The 26,993-nt window shown below is 41.6% G+C and overlaps 1 protein-coding gene across 1 annotated transcript in view; it reads right to left on the reverse strand.

The window, feature by feature from the left end:
* KIAA2012 (KIAA2012 ortholog) overlaps nucleotides 1-26,993 on the reverse strand; it is a 76,412-nt gene that overhangs the window by 34,159 nt on the left and 15,260 nt on the right. The window contains 10 exon segments of the mRNA XM_067549825.1: nucleotides 88-159; nucleotides 5,949-6,037; nucleotides 13,822-13,950; nucleotides 15,129-15,181; nucleotides 15,183-15,306; nucleotides 16,646-16,894; nucleotides 20,167-20,335; nucleotides 22,159-22,286; nucleotides 22,730-22,955; nucleotides 24,030-24,226. Coding sequence (XP_067405926.1) covers nucleotides 88-159; nucleotides 5,949-6,037; nucleotides 13,822-13,950; nucleotides 15,129-15,181; nucleotides 15,183-15,306; nucleotides 16,646-16,894; nucleotides 20,167-20,335; nucleotides 22,159-22,286; nucleotides 22,730-22,955; nucleotides 24,030-24,226 — 1,436 coding nt within the window.

Raw genomic sequence — 26,993 nt, forward strand, 5'->3', positions numbered from 1 at the left:
TTTTAATTTGAGTCCTACATGTGGCATAAAGGGCTGTAATAACATATTATACATGATGTATGTAATTTTTCCCCTGTTTTAACATACCAGCTTTTTATTTATAAAACGCTGAGGCTCTCCTTTTGTCAGGACAGGTGCCCCGAAGCACTGTGAGCCCTTCTGTGAAGGTGAACAAGAATTGCTGAGGTCTGACCTACAATGAATGCTATTTAATATCACAAATATTTTCAGAAATAGCTTTCACAACAGAAAATATTAAATGTTAACTCATGAGCACAGCCTGAAGCTAGCACAAACTGATTTATGGTTAACACGTTTCCCTGCTCTAAATGGTTGTGCAGTGTTGCTGCACACCTGTTAAATAGCTGCTGTGTTACGGAGCAGAGGTGGGTGTATTACAATAGTGGGTGAAGTGATTCCTATATATTCTACCTTCTATCAGGGTGTTGTTTAAGCAATGTTTATAAAGTGTTCCTGAGACCTTTGAATGAACTATGTTACAGAAAAGCAAATCATTTACAGATGTTAGCTTCTGAGGACATACACAGCTTGTCTCTGCTAGAAAATTGCACTGGTCAGATTGCACCACTGTGTGCCCATAGTGTGGCATGTCCACACTAGAATCAGGGTTCTCAAGACAAATTTTTTGGTAGCCTCCGAATAATGCGGCTACCAACTTTTGCTGGTGGCCGCTATCACACTTCTTCATAAAAGACTTAATTAACTTTTGGAAAAACAAATAAATATGCATATATACACATCCAAATCATTATAATTTATTTTTGGTAGCTAGTGAGTCTGCTGTGAAAAGTGATATTAATAGACATACAAGTACCACTTTTCATAGCAGACTTACTCATCCCCGGCAAGCCTAGGGACAAATTAAGCCCTAGATGAGGAGTCAGGGGAAGCAGTGGGGACCAGGGGCAATAGGGCGGGAGGCAGCGGAGGTTGGAGTCCAAAGTCCAGGGGACGGGGACTGGAGCCCCACGGCTGAAGCCTGCTGCCCCACCACTCCAGCACTGAAGCCTGAAGCCTGAGCCCCACCGTCCCTGGGAAGTTGGGGAACTTACCATCTGTCTGCTCCTTCAGCATTGTGCCCCAGGTGTCTCCAGAGGGGGGCAGGGCCTGTTTTCAGCTCCAGCAACCAACACCAAGGCGGTGCATCCAGGAGCAACTGGGAGGAAGAAGAGGGGGCCTCTCTCCCTCATCCCCCAAAATCACAGCCCAGGAGGCTGTGGCTGCAATAAAAGCCACTGATGGCCGCATTTAAGGAACACTGTGCTAGACCATAGTTAACTAAAATAGCCTGCTGCAGTTTTGTCCCTCAACAAACTAGCTCTGCATGACACAACAGGTGTGATGTCAGATGGATATTTATCCCACAGATCCTAGCACAGCCTGTAGAAGCAGTAGATTCTGGGAGATTTTGGAAGGCCTTATTGGACACTTCAGGAAGTGTTTTACAGGAGTGCTGAAGGATTCATTTAGTATGCTTGTCTAGTATAGATGAGGTCACAGAAAAACTGTCATGCCTTTTGCTATGCCTCATCCTATGCTTGGACCAGCCTCCCATTCCTTGTTCACTATGTGCTTTTCTTCTTCTTCTGTCCTAATAGATCTGCACCGTTGTCCTCATCATTGTTATATCTGCATTCTCTCATTTGTAAGCTGTTGCCCTGAATTAGTGTAAACTCTTCTGACTTGCAGAGAGAGAGTGTGTCTCTATTTTGTGTTTTATAAAATGCTGGATACATTTATGGTGCTGTATAAGTAATTAATATTAAATACACTGGAGTTCACTGGGATTGCATATTTTTAAGTGTTATGATCAGATTATAGAGGATGGGTAGTAACTTGCAGAAAGGTAATTTTGCTGCCAGCTGATGCTTTCACATAACAATCAGCACTCTTTATCAGTGTTTAAAAATGCTTAATCACAAAACCATCACACAATTTCGAGGCACAGTTCATTCAGGTTGAATGGCAGCCTTTGCTCAAAAGAGGCCCAAAACTGGAATAGCTAGGTTGTTGCAGGTCAGGATTGAGCCTGAATTGGCACAGATGTGTGGGAAGCTTGTCTAATACAAGTTCTAGCTGGCGGTATCAGTACCTCACTTTCATGAGCACACAGGTCAATTTATCTGCCAGTTGGCAACTTCCCATTGTGTTACTGGGATAATGCAATAGAGCTGCGAGATTGCATTGCCTATGCTTTTCTTTTCCATACCTTTTATAGTCTATCTCTTGTCTTTTCTCTGTCCAGTCATAAAACACTTTTTAACACTTTTTCTGCTTTTAAGAGCTAGTAAGGGCATAACAGTTGATAGCATGTATATAGCCAGCACCCTCCCATAAAAACACTCTCAGCTGTGAAATGTGTTGCCTATTTGAGAATTTCAAGAGCTGATTCCTGGCTTTTATAACATGGAACAAGATGAATCAGATACCATGAGACTGACCAAGTAACAATTGTTTAATCCCTGCTGTTGATTACTTAAACTACAGCCAAGACTTCAAAAGTGATTAGTGATTTAGGATGCCCAATTTGAGATGCCGTAAAAGTTCCTGATTGACAGAAAGTGCTGAGTACTTGCCATCTGAAAATGCGGCCCCATCAAGGTGTATCTAATTTGGTCGTCAGAGAGTGCTAGATGTCCAGTATAGCCACTGGACCTTGATTTGACCTAGTCAGCTGTTTCAACTAGTTTCTAACAAAGGCTACATACTTATGCTGTGATCATAGTATCAGTTATGGGAGAATAAGACTTATGTATATGTTGTAAATAATACTTTAAATAAAAAGGGTTCTGTTTGTAAATGTCTTTTTTCCCAGCCCCACATTACAGTGCCTGAATAGCCACAACCCTACCACAAGTACAAATAATTTAAAACATGATACCAAACCTTTTTCTTCTATCACAGGGTAAAATCTAGAAGACTTTACTCAGTTTTTAATCAGTCCTCACTCAGGCAAGATTTTCATTGAAGGCAGTGAGATAATTGTCTGAAGATTGAGTGGAGAGAGGCCCAAGAGTTGGACCCAGTGGACTATGCAATTCCATTGTCACAGAGCTTGCAGCAGAATTCACCTCCTTGCCATAGGATTGTGCTCTTGAATCTGGTATTAAATTTTAATGTTTTTTTAAAAATGGTTCTTATGGACGTGGAGAAAACCACAAATATGAGCGGAGTGTAAATGTATGCAGTGTCTGATGCCTGTGTCTGCAAAGAGGCTGAAACAGTTGCTCCAAGGGATATGAACTGCTCTGCTCATCTCCTGTTGATGTTTTCCATGTTTTTTTGTGGTGTGTGTGGACCATAGTACAAACTTTGAGGACTCCATACTCCCCTCAAACCACAGTAACCTCCCACCGATGTCACTGTCTTGCAGAGATGGAGTACCTACGCCGATTGGAGAAGCTCTCCCATCAGTGTAGGTAGCGTCCACAGCAGCGCAGCAGCACCGGTGCAGCATTTACATGCAGACCTGTCCTGAGGTTTGGATAGGCTGAGTAACAGAACCCAGCATTGCCAACACAAAGTGTTCAAAAATCATGTCAGGCCCTAAAAAAAGGCTTAAACATAACGTTATAAAAATGTTGGGTTCTATCTATTTATCTTCTGCTTTCTGAACCTTGAGGTTGCAGCCATGTCATGCTTTCAAGCTTTTATCTGCAAGCATGAGGGCTAGAAATCAACTTATTTAAAAAAAAAACCCCAAGGCTAAGATTTTCACGTTGTAACCCCATGATTCCAGAAGCTAGGATTTTACTGTGAGATTTGGGATAAAATCATGAGCTGAAAACATGGCTCCTTAATTTCTCCAGGTTTGCCCCCATTTTTCTCCAGAGCAAAGCTCCCTCAGGCTCCTCTGTTGTATCTGTTTATTTAAACAGAGCTGAGTCCCTGAAACAAACAGACCTTCATATCAGGACTGATAGAGCTCTGTGACTAATAAAATGCACTTTAAAATGACAGACCTCTCATCCCTTGGTCTTCATGGCACTAGATGTGTTGTGCAGGCTGTGCATTTATTCCCTGGGACAGGGGAGTAGCTTGTGTTACACTCTAGTGACTCTTCTTGCTGACTGAAGAAGTCTGAGAACACAGTCCTGTTTTGTCCTCTTTGATTCTAAGGAAGGTGGCCCTGATCTGGGCCCTTATGGAAAGGGGAGCAAGCTATGGGTGAAATGAGGGGCACATGGATGGACCTTAAAAAGGAATCAAAACTCCTGCACTTGATATGCTCTATCTGATGATTAATATACAAAAATGCATTCATAAATACTGGATAACACTCACTGTAGGAAATCAACTAATTCAAAAGAGGAAATAGGATCTCTGTACTGAGGCACATTGGCTTGTCTTTTTAAAATCTCTTTTGTTACACTCTTTCCACATTTACATTTTAGCTTTAATCCTCACCCTCAGTAATTACAACTGATAACCCACTAAACCCCCATATTCATACTTTATAAATATGGATACGATTTTGTCACGATAAAATTAGGCAAAATTCATGGAGCAGCCATGGTAAAAATGTACAAAATCAGGGTACTGTCACGGCGAGGCTGAAACCAAAGCCTGTGCCCTGCTTTGGAGGGCTGAAGCTGGAGCCAAAGAAGTCACAGAGATCTGTTAAAGTCACAGACCAATCGTATAATCATTTATAAGGTAGTAGCAAACACCCTCTTGTACTGGACACTAGAACCAGAATCAGGTCTACATGGCATGCATTATTTAACATCTCACACTGTCAGCTTGAGCTCCTCTTCCTGTATAACCTGGTGACTCTAGCACTTAATCTAGTAGCTGTGAGGACATCCCTCTGCTGGTCAGCCAGCTAAAATGTGATGTGCTGAATTGGATACTTGCAGTCAGCCTTCATATACCTGGGTTCTTTATTTTGCCAAACGACCAGAGTGTTCCCAAGTTCAGTGTCTCGCTGTCTTTCCAGCCTTAGAATTTATGTTCTGCTTCTGTTTACACTAGAGATTGGTTGAACCCAAACCCTCGATTGTAATACACCCAACTTTTGGTGTTTAAAGTCTGGATCCAAATTCTGCAACTCTCATCCAGTTCTGCATTTCCTGGGACTTAAACTAAAAGGCAGCTAACTGAAATGCACTTTCCTCTGTTAACATCATCCTTTAGTTTACTAAGCAGTCAAGAAGAGGACAAATGAGATACTACGGGGAAGGGCATGGTATAAAGACTGAGAGTGAAAAAGCTTCCTTTTTAAAAATGTCTTCTAGTAGTGTCCCACTTTACATTGTAGTTCAGGTGATTGATGGATTAGAAAGTCTACAGCAAAACTGAGGCAGCCAAGTTGATTTTCAAACCTTGATATGTTAAAAAAAAATCTGTTGAAAGTATGTGAGGGAGAAGGAAGTAAATGCAAAGTGAGGCTGGTAGATAAACTCTAACTGGAGCTGTCTTTAGGGTCTCTGTCATCCACACAATAAATTAAAGGACTGGTCTTTGTTTTCATACTTGCCTAAGGCAGTGAGACCATCAGTCTTGACATTTCCACTTAAAGAATGTCATCGATTCTTATTCCTCTATTTTCAGATGATGTTTATAATTCTCAAATCAATTTTATTTCTTTCCAATGTTTACTCTTCCTAGATACTGTTCCACAGGTTATATAGGAAAGGGTTGCTCTATCAGATTAGATCACTGGTCCATCTAGTCCTGCCCTCCAGTGGTGGCCAATATGGGATTTTTCAGATGAAGGTGAACCCCCAGACAATTATAGGGTTTAGGCTGAATAGTGATACAAATTATGGAGAAAATCACCAAGGGATGCTAGAAAGAAACAGCTCTAATTCTTTCCTCACTTGATGCAAAGCAAGCTTATACCGAGCCTTTCCATAAATATTCTATGTGCACTATTTCCATCTTGCCTTTGTATTGGACTTACAAAACAGTGTCATGGATCGCACCTTGTTATTCATCTCTTGACTCAAAGGGGAGGTTCCCGGTGGATTTATATGAAGGCTGGTTCCTGTTTCAAGAGATAATCCATAGTCCCCTGTAATGAAAATGAGAAAATCTGGATCAGGATCAATTTATAGATAGAGTGATTTTAATGCTCTTCTAAAACATGCTAGACTGACAGCCCTGGAGACTGAAGTTGTCTCTCTGTTACAGAAAAGTTACACATAAGTAGTGCAAGTTTCCTCACAAGAGTCTGCAAATATGTCTCAATCTGAACCCTTTAGTGGTGAGAGAATCGTATAGACTCCATGAGCATCCAATCCTGGGTTTCACTGATAAAAGTGCTGTAAAGTTGCCAACTGTGTTGGTAGATTCAATGATGCAAAATGCCTGAATACAGAAAAATTGTCTAATTTAGCACGGGTGGATTAAAAACTGCATAGTAGGAGCGTACTCTGTTGAGAGTCTCCTCCTGCACTGGTCCCATATATTTGAGCAGCATGGTGAGGTAGGATTTTATCCTTTGTGTGTCAGTGTTGGGAGGCAGAAGGAATCTAGTTATCAGGTGAATGAAAGCAGCTGTCTCCTGTCCTGACTCCTGTCAGTGTCTGTATAAATGGGCTTAGATAGGGAGACTCCAGAGTTAAAACACTGTGCTGCATCAAGAGCAGGGTCACGGTCATGGGCTCTTGCAGAAATGACCTAATAATGTAGAGGACCAATCTGAATGTGACATTCTGCAGTCGAGAGCCTACCTTCTCCCCTTTCCTCTGAGAACTTCTCACTTCTCAACTTCTTGCTTAACATCTTCTGTGGGATCTTGTGTGATAAACTTGAAGGGACATTGTGAAATCCCAGAAACAACTCATAAAACACACTGTTTGCTTTCTTACGAGTACATAGCTCCACATAAGCATGGCAGCTTTTCAAGGAGTAGAAATAGGCAGGCTGGCTTTCTACTACCTGCTCTTCTATACAAGATGCTGTAGGGTTTTTCTACCAATTAAGTTCAGATAACATCAAATATAGATTGGGGTCTTTTCAAGTGATTGCTTTTCCATGGTCTCTTTTTGTGGGACCATTTTGTGGGTTTTTTTCCTTTCTCATTTATATCAAAAGAACCCTCAAATCCAATTATAAACATTTTTTACCTATAAAAGGAAGTATTCCAGTCACCTTGAAATCTGCCTAAAGAGAATGACTGATTGCTAAAAATACTTTCTTATGTGCTTTTGCTCAGACATCCAAAAGGGTCCTATAGCTTCTTGTCCTCTAACTGTAACTCTCAAGTCTTTACCCCCATAATATAGGAGAAAAAATCTTTTATGATGTTTTTGTAGATCAGTAGTATTTAGATTTTTGCAACACAGGAACCCAGCTTGGTCCTAATGACCTCATGTGTCTGACTTGTTTTTAAAACTTCTCTTGAATCCCTTTGGCTAGATGGAAAATAGCTTTAGTGAGATGTAATGAAGTCTGTATGAACACTTTAAAAGTTTTGTGTAGAGGTTTTTCTAGTCCAACCTAATAAAGACTTTTTACTTAGACTGAGTAGCCTGCAGACCAGTTGGCAAAGGGCATCAACTCATCCCAGTCTGTCACTAATCCTTGGTGAGTGTGGTGACTCTTTCAGTTGCTCCTGCTGAAATACTGACACAAGTATTACTTTATCAAAAATAACAATGTTGCCTCTCTTTTAAACTGAATGAATTTTTTTAAAGTGTTGATTTCCCTCCTTCTCCGCCCCACCCCCAATCCCCTCTGCCCCACATAAGGGGAGGGGAGGCTATGCTTAAAACACGGATTTGCTGGATGCAGTGGGGTACCAGCAGTGTTCCGCCATGATGCTGGCTACCTTGATTGCAGAGGAATTTGCATCCAGGTGAACTATCTGAACATAGAACCTTAAGATCTGAGGTTTTTCAAGTGTATCTAGTTGCAGTGCCAATAGTAACTTGGAATGAAGGTTAGGGGTAAATAGTTGCTGGAGAGTTGCATGTTTCTTAAATCTTATCCTGACTAATAAGTGACCACAAACTTTCTCCCTGCAAATACTCACCATTGTTGCATAAAGTCAGAAAATAAGCTATCTGATGAGAAAATAAATGTTTAAATATTGACCTCGTCTATTTTATCTGACTGGAGGATTATGTTGTTTAACTAACTTGTGTGTTTTGAATGGAAATATTTGTGGTTTTTGGAGTACTTAAATGGTAAGGAAAAGAATCTGAATAAACATGTTAAATCAGAATTCTGGAAACAAACATTAGTGTTAATTGTTGACTGTATAATTCAAGAGGAGATGCTCTGGAGAGTGAAAAATGAAAACAGACATAATTATTGAGTATGGCGCTTGAAGACATATATTCTGGACTTAAAAGAGAGATAAATAGCATAGCAAATGTTAATTTTCTCTCACAGAATGGAGAGAGAGCCTTCTAAGAAACTGTGATAATGAAAAGGGAAATTTGTACATATGCCAATTAGTGTTGCTAATTCATGCAATTTTATTGTAAGTCTTTCAATATTAGATAGGTTTCTTAGACCTCTAGCTCCTAGTGAATCTCCCTCTCTTTTTCATATTTTAAAAAAATAAATAGCTAAGTTTCTTGCCCTCACAGTTGTGGGAGAAAACCTTGAAACATGAACTGTAATGGCTCCAAACACCAAAAGGAAAATAAAAAGAATCCTACATTTATTATTTTTAACTGTACCTGATTTGTAAACCAATCTCAGGATTTTTAGTGGCCTGACTAATGATTTTTTTTTTAATCATTTGGCGTTGGCAACACTCAAGGCCCTTTTTGTTTTCCATGTTTACTGATTTTTTTCTCTAAAAAAGCTAGTAGCTGGATTTTACCAATTTTTCATCCAAATTTTGGAATTTTTAAGACCTTAGAATTTTTTGCAGGGAAAGCGCATGGGCCACAGTGAAGGTACAGGGTCAGAAGGGGGTCTGCTTGATGGGGGGGACCAGTATCAGGGGGCACATCCTTCTGCTCCCTGCACACATGTCGCTATAGCAGTCTGGTGGTCTCAGCTACCAGGGCCCAACTCCTTGCCTGTCTCACTCCACCACTGTGCAGAAGGAATGGATGGGGCCTGCTGCGGCCAGGGTCATGAGGGGTGTGGAGAGCTGCATCCCATGAGTACTGCCCCTCACTCCCCGACAGAGCCCCCTCCTCACCCTAGCCCTTCAGCACCTTCCCATGTGCTTCCTCTGCACAGTGGGGGAGCAAGATGGGCAGGGAGCTGGGTCCCAGCAGCTTAGACCACCCAACCACTACAGTGACAGGTACACTGGGAGCAGACCACTTCCTCAGCTGCTACACCATCAAACCATCCCATGTGCCCACTGCACCCTGTGAGTACCAGGCTTGCCAGCCCACTGGCTTTCATTTTTTACTGATTTTTCACCCATTTTATACATTTTGGAATAAACACTAATAAATTCCTGGGAAATAATAATAATAATTAATATAATAAAACACTTGAAAACAAAGTGCCTTAGGAATACTGTAGTTATAGGCAGTATAGGTAGCATTACCTACAGTTAGGGTCTTTTAGTGCCAAGTGTCAGGCAACCTAGTTTTCACTTGTCTTATAACTTTGCCAAGCTTAAATTGTTTGGGATTAAATTTTCCACCCTGGGTCTCTGCCTCAGGCTGTGTATCGTTCTGTTTTTGTTTTAATTTCTTTGAAAGGTTCAGCCTTCTCCAAAAATGAGGTTAGAGGAAAATATATCCTTTGCTCATGTTAAAAATAAAATAAAAAAATTCTTAAAACCATTTAGTCGGGAAGCTCTAGTATCTACGTGCTTTGGAGCAGGATTTTGGGATTTGGCAGGATGGTGGCTTTTGTGTCAGAGATGTGCCTCTTGCTATTCTGTGAAATTCTCCCCCAAAATTAAGCCAAGTTATAAGCCTTTTTAAAAAATCTCCATTTGCGTGGTCCAAATAGTTCAGTGAACCTTGTAAAGGAGAGTTGGAGGAAAATATGTAATAAATATAAATGACTTTTTTTTGCTGTTTTGAATATATAATTTTCCCAGTTCTGTCTGGTCTTCTTACTAGGAATCACTTCTCATAGAAGGATACTTTGGTAACTCTGCCCTCCAACCCCACACACATGATTTTTTAAAAGAAACAATAAGCCAGTCCACGATATGCATGAGCAGCCTGCCTATGAGAGTATTCTATTTCTTGTGCCTCAACAGGTACCACAGACTTGACACAGTGCCCACTGAAGTCCATAGGGATCTTTCTACTGGAAATCCTGGCCCAACAGCCTAATAATGTACATTTTATTGTGGCTGATTTAAGAAATGGAGTGCAAAACTTTTGGTTGATAGGTCCTAGTGCATCTAAGCTTGCTTGTGACAGGATACCTGGCACAGATTCAAATAGCCTCGTTAGATGACCATCACCATTGTCCTACAGTGTAAAGGGCATTGTCTGCAAAGTGAACTTGCTAAGCCTGGATATTATCAAAGAAGTAACAGATATTCAGACAACTACCATTCTGAAGCATAGTTTAAAAGCCACTGCAAATGGGGCCTTCGGCAAGTTAACCATCCCTGAAACTATTTTTAAAACACTCTTTTTAAAAAAAGAGTAGCATGGTTAACACAGTTTACATCCATAGTTATCACGATTATAAAATGTGTCACGTGATATGGGCTTTTTCAGAGGGACATCTCTAGCACTGTCTGGGGTAGAACAGTTCTTAAAATTAAAAAAAGCCCTGTCTATAATGAACAGGGAAAACTGCGCAGTTCTGGAGATGTACTTGACAATCATTTCTGTATATAACTATTTCTAGCAAGGTTAAAATTATAGTTTATAGAAGGCCCTATCCATACTACCAAAATGATCAAATTTAAACATGGTTCTGAAACATGACTATGGTCCCAAGAGTGTGTCTCTTGACCTAGGCTAAAACTCTTTTCCCTAACACGATTATGAAACTATATTTTTCCATCCCACGTTGCCAAAAGGAAGGCTGCCTGGGCTGTATGATCAGGCAGCGGTACAAGCAAGTTTCCTAATTGTGTTTGTCACTTCTGTTGTGTAGGCGTGATATGGTAGGATAAGAACAGGGTCTCAGCCTTTATTCTGAACTCCTTTGCTCTAGTGGGTTTAAATGGGATCCTTGATATGTTCAGAAAACATCTCTGTTGGTTAACTTGGATTAAATTTAATTTTGTGGCTGACAAAGAGCACCCAGACAGAACATTGGGAAGGCTCAGTTCATCCCTGATTGTGGAAAAAACCCAGAGGAGGAGGTTCTGGGGGAGGAAATATTAGCAATGGTTCTCTCGCAGAGATCCCTTCATATCCTCTTGTTTGCAACTGCAGGCTGTACTGTCTTCTCAAGGGATCTCTGTAGTACTAGAGAAGGGAAGATGTGCATGCACCTGCCTGCCCAGTCCCCACTCCCTGTCTCTGCAAGGATCCAGGACCCTGTGGAGTGGCCTACACAGGATCCATATGGGGTAGGGGAGTATAGCATGGAGGTGCAGTCTCCCTGGCACATGGGAGGACAGATCTGTGCACAATTGGCACCTTCCATGTACAGATATAGGGGGCATACAACCTGGGTGCTGATCAGATACAATGGTGATAGGCAACCTTATAAACCTAGATTCTGCCACTGACTATAGAACTTTGTTTCAAGTTAGTAATGGTCAGAAAACTAACTTCTGAAAAATGAAATCTAGATCAGTGTTTCCCAACCGGTGTGCCACGGCACACTGGTGTACCATCAGGCCTGAGCAGATGTGCCATGGAATTTTTTGAAAAGCTACTTGCAGAGTTCTGGATTGGCTCATGAATATTAATGAGTTCATCTGGAGACTATACAGTGGTGTGCCTCAAAAGGCAGAGAAAAGGTTGAGAACCACTGATTTGGATGTTCGACATCTCTTCTTCATCAATAAGTGACAAGTTCGCAGGTTAAAGCCATCTAATTGTCACCTCTGCAAGCTCGCCCTGAGCTCTTAAAGTTAAGATGTGCACTTCTTTCATCATCAGCCACCACCAAGATTATGGAATCAAATCTCAAAATATAGCTCTGCTCTCAAGAGACACTATGTTAAAATAGCATCTTTGTAATCAACAGTTCTACTTCCTGTGTATACGCAGAGCTTACTGCAGTGATAGTCTGTGCTGCTAATATACTTTAAAGCCAGAAGGGACCATTGTGCTCATCTAGTCTGGGCTCCTGCACATCTCAGGTTACAGGATCTCACCAGTCCACTCCTTCAATAGACCCATAACCTTTGGCCAAGATTTACTGAAGTCCTCAAATCATGATTTAAAGACTTCAGGTTGCACAGAATCTGCTATTTACTCTATTCAAACCTGCAAGTGACCCATGTCCCATGCTGCAGAGAAAGGAGAAAAACTCCCAGGGACTCTGCCAATCTGACCTGGGGAAAATTCCTTTGTGATCCCAAATATGGCAATTTTGCTCTTGGAAGCCCTACCGACTGAGCCTAATTAAGAAGCATGAGCTGAATTCCATTCTTTCTTGTATATCAACATAATGGTCTGTTACATCTATCCAAACCTGCTGAAGACAATGGGTTTTGCACAGTTGTTGCTGAGGGCAGACTGTGAACACATTGGAGCTACACAGGTGTAACTGAATGCCTAACTTGGCTTTCAGAACCTCTGTTACCAGAATGAAAACCCAGTTCTTATATGCCGGAGTGAGTTGGGCAGTTAGAAGAAGAAGGATCCTTTTACTTACAAGCTTGCAACTGTATTGACTGTGTGGTAATGTCAGTAACAAACACTTGCTTTAACCAATAAACTATGTAGATAATACAAAGAAAACACATAGGTGCCGTAGCAAGGTGGTGCAAACGGGATAGGGGAGGGAATATGGTGCAAAGAGGGAGGAGGATGGAGTAAGGTAGCTTTGTGTCATTTTTGCTCTTTCCCTAATCTGGTCTGACCAGGAGCTGCTTTGGCTCCCAGCACTATGTGAGGCAGCTCAATGGCTGCCCAACCTTGTGTCCAGCTGCTATAACCCCTAGTGGGAATAGCTGGAGTGCAGTAGTGCTCCAAGAATGCCTTTGCCTTCTGTGAACAATGATGTTGAACTAGTTAGGTAGGGATCCTATGTCTGGGGAATTCCCAATTAATGGCTGGCCCCTTCACTCTAGTGGAGCTTGCACAAATGGGCCATAGTGCAGTGATGAATTATATCATTGCTGTAAAATACTGTAGTACTTTCAATGAGAGATAATGTCTTAACTGGGAAGCAGTAGCATCTCCCCCTTTGAAAAAAGATCTGGCTTTTGAGCCAGTGATTAAAGCAACAGACCAAAGGCTGCTATCCAGTGGGCTACAGTCAAATGCCTTGGACATTCTCTAATGATACAAGCCAGCTGCTTCTGTAGTAACCTTTCATTTTATATTCCCACAAACTAGTATCCCAGTCAGTTTTTGGAGATTGCATAACGTCTGTCAGAAGATGATTCACATTGGCTGTCTGAGGCACATAGCACAAATACTTGAGCAGATTATAAATTATCCACCTCCTCTTTTTGAGGCTCACTTTAAAGGATATTGTTTACATTGGGCAAATTCCACAGCAGTTTTGCAAACCCTTTTTTAAACTCATCTACACAATCCAGTATCCCTTTTAATAGCCTCTCCGTGATCTCACCTATTCTAGAGCATGAGTAAACTTGCTGTGCCAACATTAGCTGTTGTGGCTCAGTTGACAGAAGTTATACTGTCTCAGTAAAAGGAGCAACATTGATCTGGGTCTGATTTTTATTTATTCACTTTGTCTGAAGCTTTTGAGAGTTATGTATGCAATTTCTTCCTCTTGGAAAGGAACCTTCGTCGGATTATGTGTCCTTACCTTTATCTGGAATGAAGCTAAACTGAACAGGAACATCTGCATCTTGGACGGATCCCAAAAGGGACAGACAGACAATTTCTCCATCAGGGCCCATTATGAGGCTGCCTAGTGAAGTACCATTATAACACTCTTGAAAATATAAAGATGAACATTGTTACTAATACACACCATCCAGAAGGATACCTGGAGATATACTGTATTGACATTCTATGTATGAAAATATTCTTCTTAGTAGCTCTCTGCATGTATCCACATTATCATGTCATATTTAAGGACAGGGTGATGCTAAGAAAACTCTGACTGTTACAGAGATTGGTTGGAGCACAAAATTCGGTAACAGATTTTGAAACCCACCCCTAGAATTCATGAATGTTTTATTGAGGTTTTGGTTCTGTCCAGTGTAAAGATAGGTTCTACAGTGACATTCAGATCAGGTTGGGTTTTGAATTCTGAACTCCATTTCTCCAAAGCTTGGGGGCCTTGAGATCCAGCACTTTTATTACAGTTTTCATATTTCTGAACTTGACTTTTCTGAGATTATTATGAAATGATAAGTAGTCTTCCTGAGTGCACTTTATTTGACCTTTTCCTTTCAGTTTCCCTTTATGCCACTCCCCACCAGCCATATGCAAATGAAGTCACACTTAGGTTACCACCCATTGTCATTCATTCTTCTTTCTGATACAAAGTGGCAAATTCAGGTGCTGACACTAACTAATCACTGCTTTTAGCTGGCTGACTTTATCTGGCGTATAAACAGAACAGTGGATTTGCAAGAGCACATTTTTAATAAGCATGGGATGAAATAACTCCCTGGCATAAATGGGCACAATTTCATTGACTTTAATTGAATTATACTTTCTTGCTGTAGGCTTTTATAACTTAGTTCCATCACTGGCTTCTCCCTGTGAATTATTTATTTCATAGTTAGCAGGCATGCCTATATGTGCATGCAAGTGGTGTCCTGGCTTTGTCATGTATGTTTGCAGAATAGGGTAGCTAAATCCTGCTGGAAGCATTGCCCCTTCCCCTCCTCAGGTCCTAAAAACCCATGTAATGGACATTTTTTTTCAGTAACAGCTTATAAACAGGAACTAACTTTTCTAGAAACATGCACACACTAAATATTAAACAACTCTTGGAATTCCCAAAGCTGCTGCCAAAACCAGTACGTTAGTCTCTCCTGAAGCTCTGTGGCTTTTTTTTTTTTTAAAGTATTGTGCATGTACAGTACAAACATAAACATAAAGATAAACATAAGTACAGATTCTATGCATAGTACAAACATGCACAGATCTGACTGTTACCTCTCAGCTCTTCTGGTAGAGCACCACGGGTGATTCCTATAGGGAATAGTGATAATGCTGCTGCTGAAAGTTTTGAAGTTTATCTTGCTACTCTGGTTCCATGGACCCTTCCTTCCATATATAGGGAATGGAATCAGATCTAATGCTGGGACTGCATGCTGGGTGATTAAATCACCATATTGGAAAAAACATATAAGGAACATTACTGGGGAGTTGCATAAAATAATAAATTTCTGAGGGGCAGGGGAGAATAGAGACCCAGGCAGAGGGAGTGAATGCACAAAAGGGCCACAATTAATCAGTGACTTGCTGGTGTGTTGTTTACCTATCCGGCTAAGCTGCCACTATCTAATTAATCTTCATCCTCATTGCCAACGTTTATAAAGCGCCGCATGTTCTACAAAATGCTGAGAAACAACATATTGGGCTGTTGAACTATGAATTCTGGTACAGAATTAGAATGATGGGTCTGACACCAGAATTACAATAGTTGTCTATGAAAAAAGATTTGTTTGCCTATAGTAACTCTTTAATGATATCTGAGATACAACAGTTTCTCCTTGTACTTGGAACAGAAAATAACTGCTGTATCTTAGATTCCACTGGGTGTTTGTGGGTAGTGTGTACATGTTTAATTTTTATTGATGATCACTATAGTTTATAGAAAATAACTGCTCCTTAATGACTTTAATACTCTTAAAATATTAAATGCACAGCAATATTTTCTGCTCTGTACAATTATTTGCAGCCAATGCTTGGGTTCCAAGAGCTCCAAAGAAAACCTAGATACTGCAGGAAGGTTGTACTGGTTGTTCATGGGGAGCATTCTTTATTCTGAACCAGTAATGAGCCATGTTCTATCTTGACGCTATAGGGGTGCTGTGCTGCATCTTGCAAATGACATATGACATGGACATATGACATATGACAAAGTGTAGTTATTAAAGATCCCACTTTCATTACTTTGGTATTCTGGCTAAGTTTCAGTTTAATCAATTCATTCTGTCTACCTAAAATTCCCCTGTAGTTTCAACTGGCACAGACATTCTTTAATTTCTCTACTGAACTATTGTATAATGGCACCATGGACTGTTTAAAGGCTGTCTGATATCTTCCACACAGAAGATGGCTGCATTTAAGTAACAAATAAAGTAAAAACTAATATGTCTTGTAACTGGTTTATAAAATGTGTTAAATCTCTTGGGATCTTTGGCTGGAAAGTTACAAAATGTTAGTTATTATGAATTAACAAAATTTCATTATAACAGATCTCTAATAGTGTTATCTTAATAATGCAAATCATAGATGCAACACATACTCCTGACACAATTCAGTGTAAAATACATTCCTTTAGCGTAGACCATCGGATATGTTTGTTTATGTAATTGGCTAATATCGCCACAAAAATGAGCTGTAGTAGATAAATAGCTAGGAGCTGAAATAGTTTTATAGCAGAGATGGTGTTAATCTAGCTACAACTGAGGCAAAAGCTGAATCTCTGATTTGTATTGACTGACCTCTTTTACAGTGGCCCTCCTTTCCAGTATTCACCCCTCTTATTTCTTCCTTCCTGTCCTCCAGAGTGAACCTTCGATTGGTTATTGGAGGTAGGGAGAAGCTACCTTGATGTTCCTCTGGGTTTTCACCAACGACCATCTGGTGCTGCTTAGTTGTACCCTCTGGCTCAGAAATGAGATTATTCGGTGAGGGAGCCAACAACTTCTCATGGTCATCAGCCTCTGATCTGGATTTGACACAAGGAGCTCCTGGAATGAAAGAGGAACATGAAATGGAGAAACTAGCCAGTGCTCATGTGACTCATTCCTTTCACCAGTTTATTGGAAAAATAGTTTCTGAACAGCTTTGTGTTTTCCTGCTGTTTGTCTTGTATTTTGAAACCAGACTTGGCAAAATCAGGACACACAACAGCCATGAGCAGCATCTTTAAACTCTTATTCATACCAAGAAATTGACTAATTGACTAACATAATTTGCTGTTTCAGCCAGAAGACTGGTGCAATGCTGGAATCAGAGAAATCACACTTTCAGTAGTGGTAGAAGCAGATTAGTGTTCCTTACAGGAGCATATTTGATAGCTGAGCCTAACTGCTTCTTCTACCACTCTTTGGTCTATGCCTGCCCATGAAGAAACATGGAGTCTACCTCCATGATGAGAATATTCTCCTATAATTCAACATCAGGGTTCTATACATGGATTCGCTTGACTTTTCTGAACAACCTCTGTTTAGTGTGTAGTACTGAGTATCTCACTGAAGCCAGAATTCTAGGCTTGTGGGACTGAAGCTACATTCTGTTCTACCCTCAGATACTGGTATAATTATGCAACTACCAGTGACTTCATTGAGAGTTACGTGCAAATATCTGAGGGCAGAATTTGATCCTAAATGGTTACTGGTAGTGTTGCTTTGCTCTAATCATTCCTTGCAGTTGTTCTGGGATACAGTTTACTTTTATCCACGTGGTCGTCCATTAAGATCTATTGATTGCAATAGCAGTGATATTTTTATATGTGGTACTGCAACAATTTTTTTACCATAATCATTGGGTTTCCCATTTTATTTAACATTTGCAAATATACAGAAGAGCAGGACCATCTGGACCATTCCTCCCACACACACTTCATGTTGAGCTGGTGCTGTAGCAAACTTCCTTCTGTGTGGGGGGAATAAAATCAGTAGCCAGACAGAAAGGAGTTGCTGCTGCTTAAAGTGCTGAGTCAGCTTGAGCAGATATGTGATCCCCTGGTGATAGCTGTATGGTACTGAAAAGGGCAGGGGAAGGGGGGCTGTGGGGAGACACCAAGATCCTATGGCTTGTGTAATGCAGGATTTCAAGCTAGGTGATCATAGCATCCCTTTTGACCTTAAAACCTATGAAAGTAGTGTCACAAGAGTGGGAAAGAAAGAGGTGGATAGAGGATGCGGGGAAGGGAACTGTGGTGGAAAAGAAGAGAACACCAATGTAGAGGGAGAGGGGAAGAGTGGAAGAAGGGGAGAAAAAGAAGAGAATGAGGTAGACTGGGAAGAGAAAAGGTGTCCAGGGAAGGAGAAAACTGGGAAAGGGGCATAACTACGGTTATAAGTGGCAGCATAGTCCTATATGAAAGTCTTCAGATTGCCTGCTTACAGAAAGCAGGGGCCTCTGACAGAATATCAGCACCCCATTGCCCCATCCATATCGTCACCTAGTTTCTGGACATGTTGAAATGTAAGCGTCCATGTGTGGGTTGATAGGAATGTACAGAAAGCAGTGTTGCTATTGTCTCTTTCTTCAGAATTTGCAAAATCTGTTGATTCTGCCAAGCCTGACGTGAGTGGTTCAAAAGTCACCTTGGTCAGAGAAGAGCCCTGCTCAAAGCTGCTTCCTTGTCAAAACCATGACAAATGGAAAAGTTGCTGAACTTCATTCCCATTTATAAAGCATATAAACATAGAAGCAGCATTGTGCATAAGCAACTTCAGACAAACCTTTTCATACATTTCTATGATTCTTTGATTTTTTTAAAAGTACTTATCATCTGAAGCAGTGTTTTCCAAAGGTTTTGACAACATCATCTGACAATGCAGTGTTGCTGTAGCTGTGTTGGTACCAGATATTAGAGAGACAAGGTGGGTGAGGTAATATCTTTTATTGGACCAACTTCTATTGGTGAAAGAGTCAAGCTTTTGAGCTTACACAGAGCTTTTCTTCAGGTCTGGGAAACTAACTGAAAGTGTCACAGCTAAATACAAGGTGGAATGTAATCCTGAGTATTTAACGTTCAGATTAATTCTTTAAGGGAGCAGTCCTCAAATGTTACTCCCACAAGTAGTCCCACTGAAGTTAGAGGGACTATTTAGTATGTGAGTAACAACAGCAGGAGTTGCTCTTTAGCACTTTAATGAGGACATTGCTAGTTGAAACAAATTTCAGGTGCTCTGATCCAGCCATCTAGAAGACTTTTGTGGAACATGATGTCAGATTTAGGATGTTACATGCCCCTTGTTTTATTTCGTGGGAGGGAGAAATCAAAGGATCCCTGTGTCCTCTTTCCCCACTTTTCCCATTCCTCTCTTTCCCTGCACTTTGGTAACTCTGTCCAGTGGAAAATGGTGGAAACAGTTATTTCTGGAACCCAGCAGCACTGCTCTTTGCATCTTGCCAGGGGATTCAGTATTTATCTGAGGCAATTTCTTTCTCTACTCCCTAAAATGAAGGCATTCTCTGTCTTTAGCATTCCCAGCCCATGCTGCTTAGGCAGTGCAGGTTCCAAAACTGATTCCCCCTCTGGCAGTATGTCATGCTGCAAACAAACCATGAAAGGGCCGTATATAATCTGTGAAGTTCTATAATGCACCCTGTGGCCACCTTCATCTTTAATATGGAGATGTGGCCTTCAGAGACTACAGGTCTTAGCATACAGGGCTCTATCTTGGTCTGATAAGCAGGCTACTCATATCTAGGTGGTGCATTGCGTGTTAGAACCTTTCGGCTATGTGAGCCACACCTCTGTGTTCAAGATAAGGGAGGATGCAATCTGCTCCATCTAAGGCAAATCAGGTGCAGCTCTTGGGCCCCGGGCCACTTCCTCCCTGTGCCTCAATTTAATGAACTGTCTTTATTTCATATCTAATGTTCCTTGTCCTAGACTGATGTTGAAATACCAGTCAATCTCCAGACCACTTTTTTCATGCCAAAAAGGTTTGGCTTATTCATATCTGGAAAAGCTATTTGAGTTTGGGGGTGTTTTATCTGATCTGAATCTCCAGAAGTTTGCCCAATATTAGCAGAGACTCTGCCCTGCTTTTACATTATATTGAGACCCAGGGCTCTGACTCATCTTTGGGATATGAACAATGTGGAACCCAAAATAAACCTGCCCCAAATATCTTCAAGAACACAAGAGCTAACACTTCAATGATGCAGTCCAGGATGGGAATATTCCCTTTTTCTGCAATCCCAATCTAAGCATTGTGTAATTTACAGATCCCTTGAATTTAGATGGATCAGAGAATTTTTCATTTACAGCTGATGGTACCTCTTTGATCCTTTGCTTTGGTCTCAGGTTCGGTTTGCAACTGAATAAGCAAAGGGAGGACCAGAAGCTCCTTTGGGGGGTCATTGGAGCTAAATTGTTTCCTGTGGGGCACTTGGGCGCTTGGTGCTTCTTCTGAGGCTGAAGGGAACTTCAAAGTCTCTGGTGCCTGCTGTAAGATATACATCCAAAATGTTAGAAACCCCAAATGTTTCCATTACTTTTGAACATATTTTTATTCCTCACTCTATTGTCTATTCCTCACTCTATTGTAGCACAACCTACTAGCTCAGTAAAACCAGGCTGCCTTCACTCTTCCATTCTCTTTCATCCCCCATCTCCATTGGACATCTTCTGTAGAACAGGGGCTGTTTGATCCTCCCCAATTCTGCCCAGTCCCGGCCACTGGCATCCCGGCCTGGCATCTAAACTTTAGATATCTCTAGAACAGTGTGGAAGTAGAAGCTGGATCAGGTGCTTAACTTGATGGTTCTAAATTGTTTAAAACCTTTTTTTTTTTTAAACCACACCCACACACACTCTGAAGTTAATAGGAATCTTTCTCTTGATTCCAATGGGAGTTGGATCAGATTTTAATTTAGAGCTGGTCTACGCTGAAAAGTTACATGGGCATAGCTATGTAAAAAATCCACACCTCTACGATACATACTTAAGCCAACCTAATCCTGAGTGCAGACAGAGCTAGGTCAACAGAATAATTCTTCCATCAACCTAGCTGTCAGCTGTCGGGGAGGTGGATTACCTACAGTGATGGGAGAACCCCTGCCTTCGCTGTAGTAAGCATCTACACTGAAATTCTACAGTGGTGCAGCTGCAGCTGTGCCATGTTTCAAGGATAGACATAGCCTCATTCTTATGAGTATGTGGCATGGTTAAAATGAGAAAGATTAGCCTCAGTGTTTTGGGGTTTTTTAAATGTCAAGCAATCTAATGTTTTAAAAAGCAACTGGGACATCTGAAGAACCAGCATGCATGGATATCCAACACCCTCCCTGCAGAGGGGTGCCTGTGGGTGCATGTGTGTGTGCATGTACATGCATAGGAACATTTGGTCTCTCCAGACATGTCCTATTTATTGAGGCTTTGTAGTGGGTACCAGCATTTGGCCTTCAGCTTCCCACCTGCTATGTCCTCTTTATCCGTTGGACACAGTCTTGCTCCATTTTGAGTCTGACTACACTATAAATATAGTTGTATCATGAGGCCTGGTTGCCATGTTGTTGTCCCCTGATGCAGTTACAAAATGATAAAATGTGTATTGTGGCTGGCACCTGATCATGTGGTAACAAAAAGATAACCCTAGACATATAATCTGTTACAGTGTGTAACCACATCAAGGAACAACCATGCTAGTCTTTGTAGCATAGATGTGTCCTGAAGTATTTTTTCCTTCACTGTCTTTTGTTGTATCATCTGCTAATTTCATATTTCAAGGGCCCCAATCCCAGGGTTTGTCCCAGAGTTGACCTCATGAACATCTGTGTATTCAGCCTCTCCAGCATTCTGTTGCATCCTCCAGTTCAAAGGGGGGCAGTAACACACTTTATTTCCCTTTATAGCTTCACTTTCAATATTTTGTATATACTGAAACTGATAAAACTCCATTTTCACTTTTACAGAAAAGGTCAGACACTTAAATAGATAAATATTGAAAAACAACTTTGTTGTTGAGGGGATTGAAATCCATAAATTTCAGGCCTTAAGTCAACTTCTAACTATTGGTGTTCAAGAAGAAATTTTCTGTAGGAGCAGGCTGCCCAAGAACTATCTGCGACTGGGTTTCTTGCATCTTCCTCTAAAGAATCTGATCCTGGCACTGTAGGACACAGGATACTAGATTAGATGGGCTACTGGTCTGATCCAATATGGCAATTCGTCTGTGCCCCAAATTGCCTACATTCAGGTTATGAGCTCTGAGATAACACTACTTCATACCTTATCCCAACAACTACAGTGAGTTTTTTAAAATCTGACCTTTCTGTGTTCCTTCCTGACCAGACCTTGCTCTGAGTCCATGGCAGACTGGATAGGAGGGAAAAAACCTGTTTCAATAAAGTGTCCTCCTCCTTTTCCCTCCTGGTTATTCGGATGTCCTTGTTTAACTGAGGGGAAAAAATGGAGATGAGTTTAAAAAGGGATGAAATTTAAATATGTATTAATGGCATCAGATAAGGGATAGTATTTACTCTATCACTGAACCTGTCAAGAGGGGGGAAAGAGAGAATAAATTTACCAGTCCGTGTAACCATGGTAATAAGGAGAAGGAAAGTTCCCTCATATAACTCTTTAAAGTGTTGCATCACACACACTATTTGCCCTCTTCCCAATGAGCATTGCAACACATGACCATAGTCATTAATTAAAATGTAACTTAAGAGATCCTTGTGTCCTTAATCCAGAGGTGACCATTATAACAGTACCCATAAAAGCAACATTCGCTTATCTGATAATAAATGTTTGTGTCCCCTCATTCGTCAGGAGTCCAGAAAATTCATTATAAACACAACTACGACAAGAAATAAAGTTAAGGAGCTGTATTTCTTACTGCTGTAGGACTTTTTTCTTCCAGGGAAATAGCCTCCATAGAAAGTCATATGGGCTCTCCCACTCAAAAGCTGAGAAGTATCAATAGTGGCATTCCCAAAAGAGCTCTTGACAGTTTGGTGCAGCTTTTCACAGTGTTCTTGATTCTCTGTCTGGTGTAGCTTTTCCCTCTGCCATTGGCCCTCCATTGCACACTCCACATCTTGGTGATCTTCTGCCTCTGTGCCCTAGGAGACACCAGAATGACTTGTTTTCCGATACAGCTGGATAGAAAATGGTTTTCCCCTGCAGCTAACTTCAATGAAAATGGGGGGGGTCGTCTTTTTTTTTCAATTTTCCACAGAAAATTTGAAGTTTTGTCAGAAAACTGAAAAATGTCAACTCAACATTTTCTTTGGAAAGTAGACTTTTTCATAGAATTTTATTTAGTCAAAAAGCAAATTTCCATTTAAATCATTTTTTTCTGCAGAAAATTTTCAACCAGCTAAACTTTACATGCCTACATTCATGAATACCATTTCACCCTGATTTATAATGTTAAGTCATTTTCTTCTTAGTTGTCATAAGTTTCAATCTATGTGGGGTCTAAACTGCTTAAATATACAACCACTTCTCTTTTTGTTACATTTATTATGGTTTTTTTTATACCATATAGTCCAAGGGACTATGCTTGCTTGCATTGAAATCCATGGCAAAATTCCTACTGACCTCTCCGGTGCAAGACTGAGAACTTTTAATGAGTATAATGATGCTGGCTATTTCTCTTCTACTGTCTTTCAAAATGTGCACTAATCTATGACTGTTTGCAGGATAGCCCCTGATTTGTATGTAATTTTATCTTTTACTGTCTATTCAGCAATTCTTAAATCAGACAATTGTTGAAAAAAATATTATTGAGGAACAGACGGAATACTAAGAATATAACAGCTTCACTTCTATTCGGTTCAGTATGTTCAGTCAATACTGCCAAGACGTGCTTTGTTACTAATGATACGGCCCTCCTTTGTAAAGTGCTTTGAGGTCTACTGACTAAAAGCCCTATAGAAGAGTTAGGTATTATTATTATTCTGTTGTATATAGATTCTTAGACCAAGCTCATCCCCATAGTATAGGCATACCTTCCAGTGGTGCATTAAGCAACATGACTAACATCTGCTGCATGTTGAAGCCAGAGCTCATACTACCAAAATTTTGCAGTAAAAATAGCCATCCTGCTAGTCTGGCACCAGTCCCCAGGGGAACTGAGGGGATTCCAATCTGTATGAAGACAGAGATCATCCGTGACAATGAAGAAATGGTACCTGTGGGATCTTTGTGTATGCTTCATTCTGGCTCCAGGTGGCCTCCTTTGCAAGTGGAGGTTTGAGTTCCAGGCTCAATTTTCTCACTGAAACCTGAACAGGTACGCAAGCTCTCCTCCAGCCATGTGTTTCTACTTCATCTCCTTCCACTGGGCTTTTCCCATTCTCAGACGCTTTCTGAAATGAGTAACTTTGGCCTAAAAGACAGGTGTGTCAGGAATGGAGCACAAACTATTGCACCTCAGAGAGGTTCTCATTTATTTAGAGCCAAATTGTGGCATTTAGCCACTGATCCCTCTTAGGAGCTGTACCACCCCAGAAGAAGTGTCAGGCCAGGTTGTGTGACAGGGACATGCTCCTTTCCTGAATGGCCTGGGGACATATGACTAATGCAGGCTGAGCCATTCTTTAGGAACAGGCTGATATGGAGGAGGATGGGGCCATGGCCAGCTGAGCTCTGGGACTGCAACTGTGAGTGGCCTTTCTGAAGGGCATGAAAAGGGGAGAAAGCTCCTTGCATGCTCCCCCATGCACCTGGGAACAGGTGAATCACAAGGTGTCTCAGAATTAATACGAAGGTCAAGAAAGGGGGGTTTCACTTTAATGATTGGATTTCTTTAGGATGTTTCCCAGTGCTTTGGAAGTTAAAACTATGCATCCTGAAGAAAGGATTGAAACATAACTTGAATGCAATCTGCATTAATAATTCACATCCTGTATCCTAGCAGGGATTGTACTAAACAGGGAAGGTATTCATTGAACCAGGAGCAAAGCACTATCAAGTTGAAAAGGAAATCACTATGGAAATCAACATTCAAGCCTCAGGCAGATGTGGGAGAGGTTCACTGTACAGGGGATTTTCCCACTACTGTATTTTATATGGGCTTTCTACTACTACTTTGACAGCTGCATGCTTCAAGCCTGCTCTGTGGTCAGCAAGATCTTGGCTTGCAACAAGCTTTCCATCAGCATCACAGATCAGTAGTTGAGAGCCCTCTGCTGAGAAGCACTCTTTCTTAAATGTCCAAATCTAATGACTGCTGGTTAGAGCACATCTCATGGTCTCTGCTTTTCCTAGTAATGTATAAGGAATATGGAGATCTCTCTGATAGCCAAGGCTCAAGCTGTGGGCTGGGCTGGGCTGACCTGGATCCACATGTCCATGTGCCTTTTCTTGCATGGAAGGGAAAGGAGCCTGGTCACCAAACAGAACTATCCCATCCTTTCCATGCAACAGGCTTCATGGTCTCCAGGATCCTTGTATGGGAAAGGTACATGCCATTTCCCTTCTCCCCCAAACCCAGCGCGAATCCACTCAGAGTTCATGCAGCCTGAGGCCGTATAACTTTTCTAAGGAGAATTCCTTCCAAGTAGTGGAAATCCCACCTCCTTAAAGGGAGGCTTCAGGAACAGAAGCTGTCAGAGTAAGCCTAGAGTTGTGTAGGGATAGCAGCAGGGGACTTGGAGGCAAAGTGAACCAACGGGGCCTGCAGCAGATCCCCCAGCTTGAGGGCTAAAAGAATTCCTGCCTGATCCTGGGAAACAATCAGAGAGTAATTCAGCATGGGGACCTCTGGCAATTGCCACTCTTTCCCAGTCGCCTCTTGTGGCTTTTTTTAGAGGAAATTTGACTGACCTATAGGGCTTTCTGCCACTGATCTAGTTTTGTAGTGGAAGCACACAGAAAACCAGTGCACTGGAGAAACCACACAGGAAATCACTGGAGAACTGTGCCTAGATCCTGGGATTGTCAAACTTGTGCGCAGCTGCCCACAGCCCCAAGGGTTCACTTCAGCAATCAGGTTTCACCACAGTTTATGGATGCCCCACTGATGCCCTCTGTGCTGGGGACCAGGAAGAGAGGTGGTACTGAACTAACGGCTATATAGCTGTTTTGTATTGCTGGAGTAGAGGCCAGGGTGTGCTGCTAACCTCCCCAAGCAGACAGGCCACTAGCTGTATTTGGAATCAGCTGTGGTTCTTGAGTTATCTTCCTGAGTAGCCCCAAATAGGGGTCAGGCTAGCACCCGAGCTAGACCTACGAGGGTCAAGTTGGTCTGAGCTTGGGTCGCTAGCCCAAGCTAGTCTACCTGGGAATGGCTGGGGAAGTTCATGAGCAGGCAGACACAGGGTTGCCCTGGAAATGTTCTAAGCACCTCCCATGATGTTCTGAGGTCCTCAATCCGCACTGTCTGCAATGGGAGATGAGGGCATTATAGAGCCTCTTGGGATCAGGCCTAAATGAGTTTTCGAGGTACTGGGTCTCAATGTGGCGCCAGGGGCATGCGCAAGGAGGGACAAGCAGGAGCACGTCCCCCCGCCCCCAAAATCGGCAGGGGTACAAAACTACTCGCTCTTGCCACTGCAGCCCTGGGCAGGAGAAACTGCTGTCTTCTCCACAGCCATGGGCTGGCGGTATTTGTCTCCCCCACCAGGTCCCAGGCTGGAGAAGCTGGTCTTGCCACCACAGTCCTGGGCCCCACCAAGTGTGTGTTTAATGTGCCCCACAAAACACGGTTAAATTTAAATTCCTGCACGTGCCCCCAGCAGCATCACAGATAACCTTAGGGGCAGTGTTATGGAAGTCAGAGCAGTATCATGGCGCTTTTCTACTTTTATTGTAAAATGAAGGAAGTGGTAAGTAGAGAAATGCTGTGTTCTTGTGTTTGCAGAGTTTGTGGACGTGGTCCAATAATAATGGCACTGAGCAAAAACATAAGGAAGTAAATTATCAGTGCACAACTCCTTTAACTATAACAGAGGATTGCATAGGTAGGTCCTTGTTCCTTGCCCTTAGCTGCACTGCTTACTCACTCTTTTATCTTACCTGGAGATCCCACTGAAGGGTTCAATAGGTTTTGGTTCGAATCCCAGACAATCCCTTACTATTCATTTTTTTTCTTATTGAGAGCTATCTCATAAGATGATAACTTAGTAACAATACATTCCTTCAAAGAAATGTAC

This window comes from Emydura macquarii, unplaced genomic scaffold (assembly GCF_026122565.2).
Source record: "Emydura macquarii macquarii isolate MOO-44397 ecotype Brisbane River unplaced genomic scaffold, CSIRO-AGI_Emac_v2 contig_1253, whole genome shotgun sequence".
NCBI lineage: Eukaryota > Metazoa > Chordata > Testudines > Chelidae > Emydura > Emydura macquarii.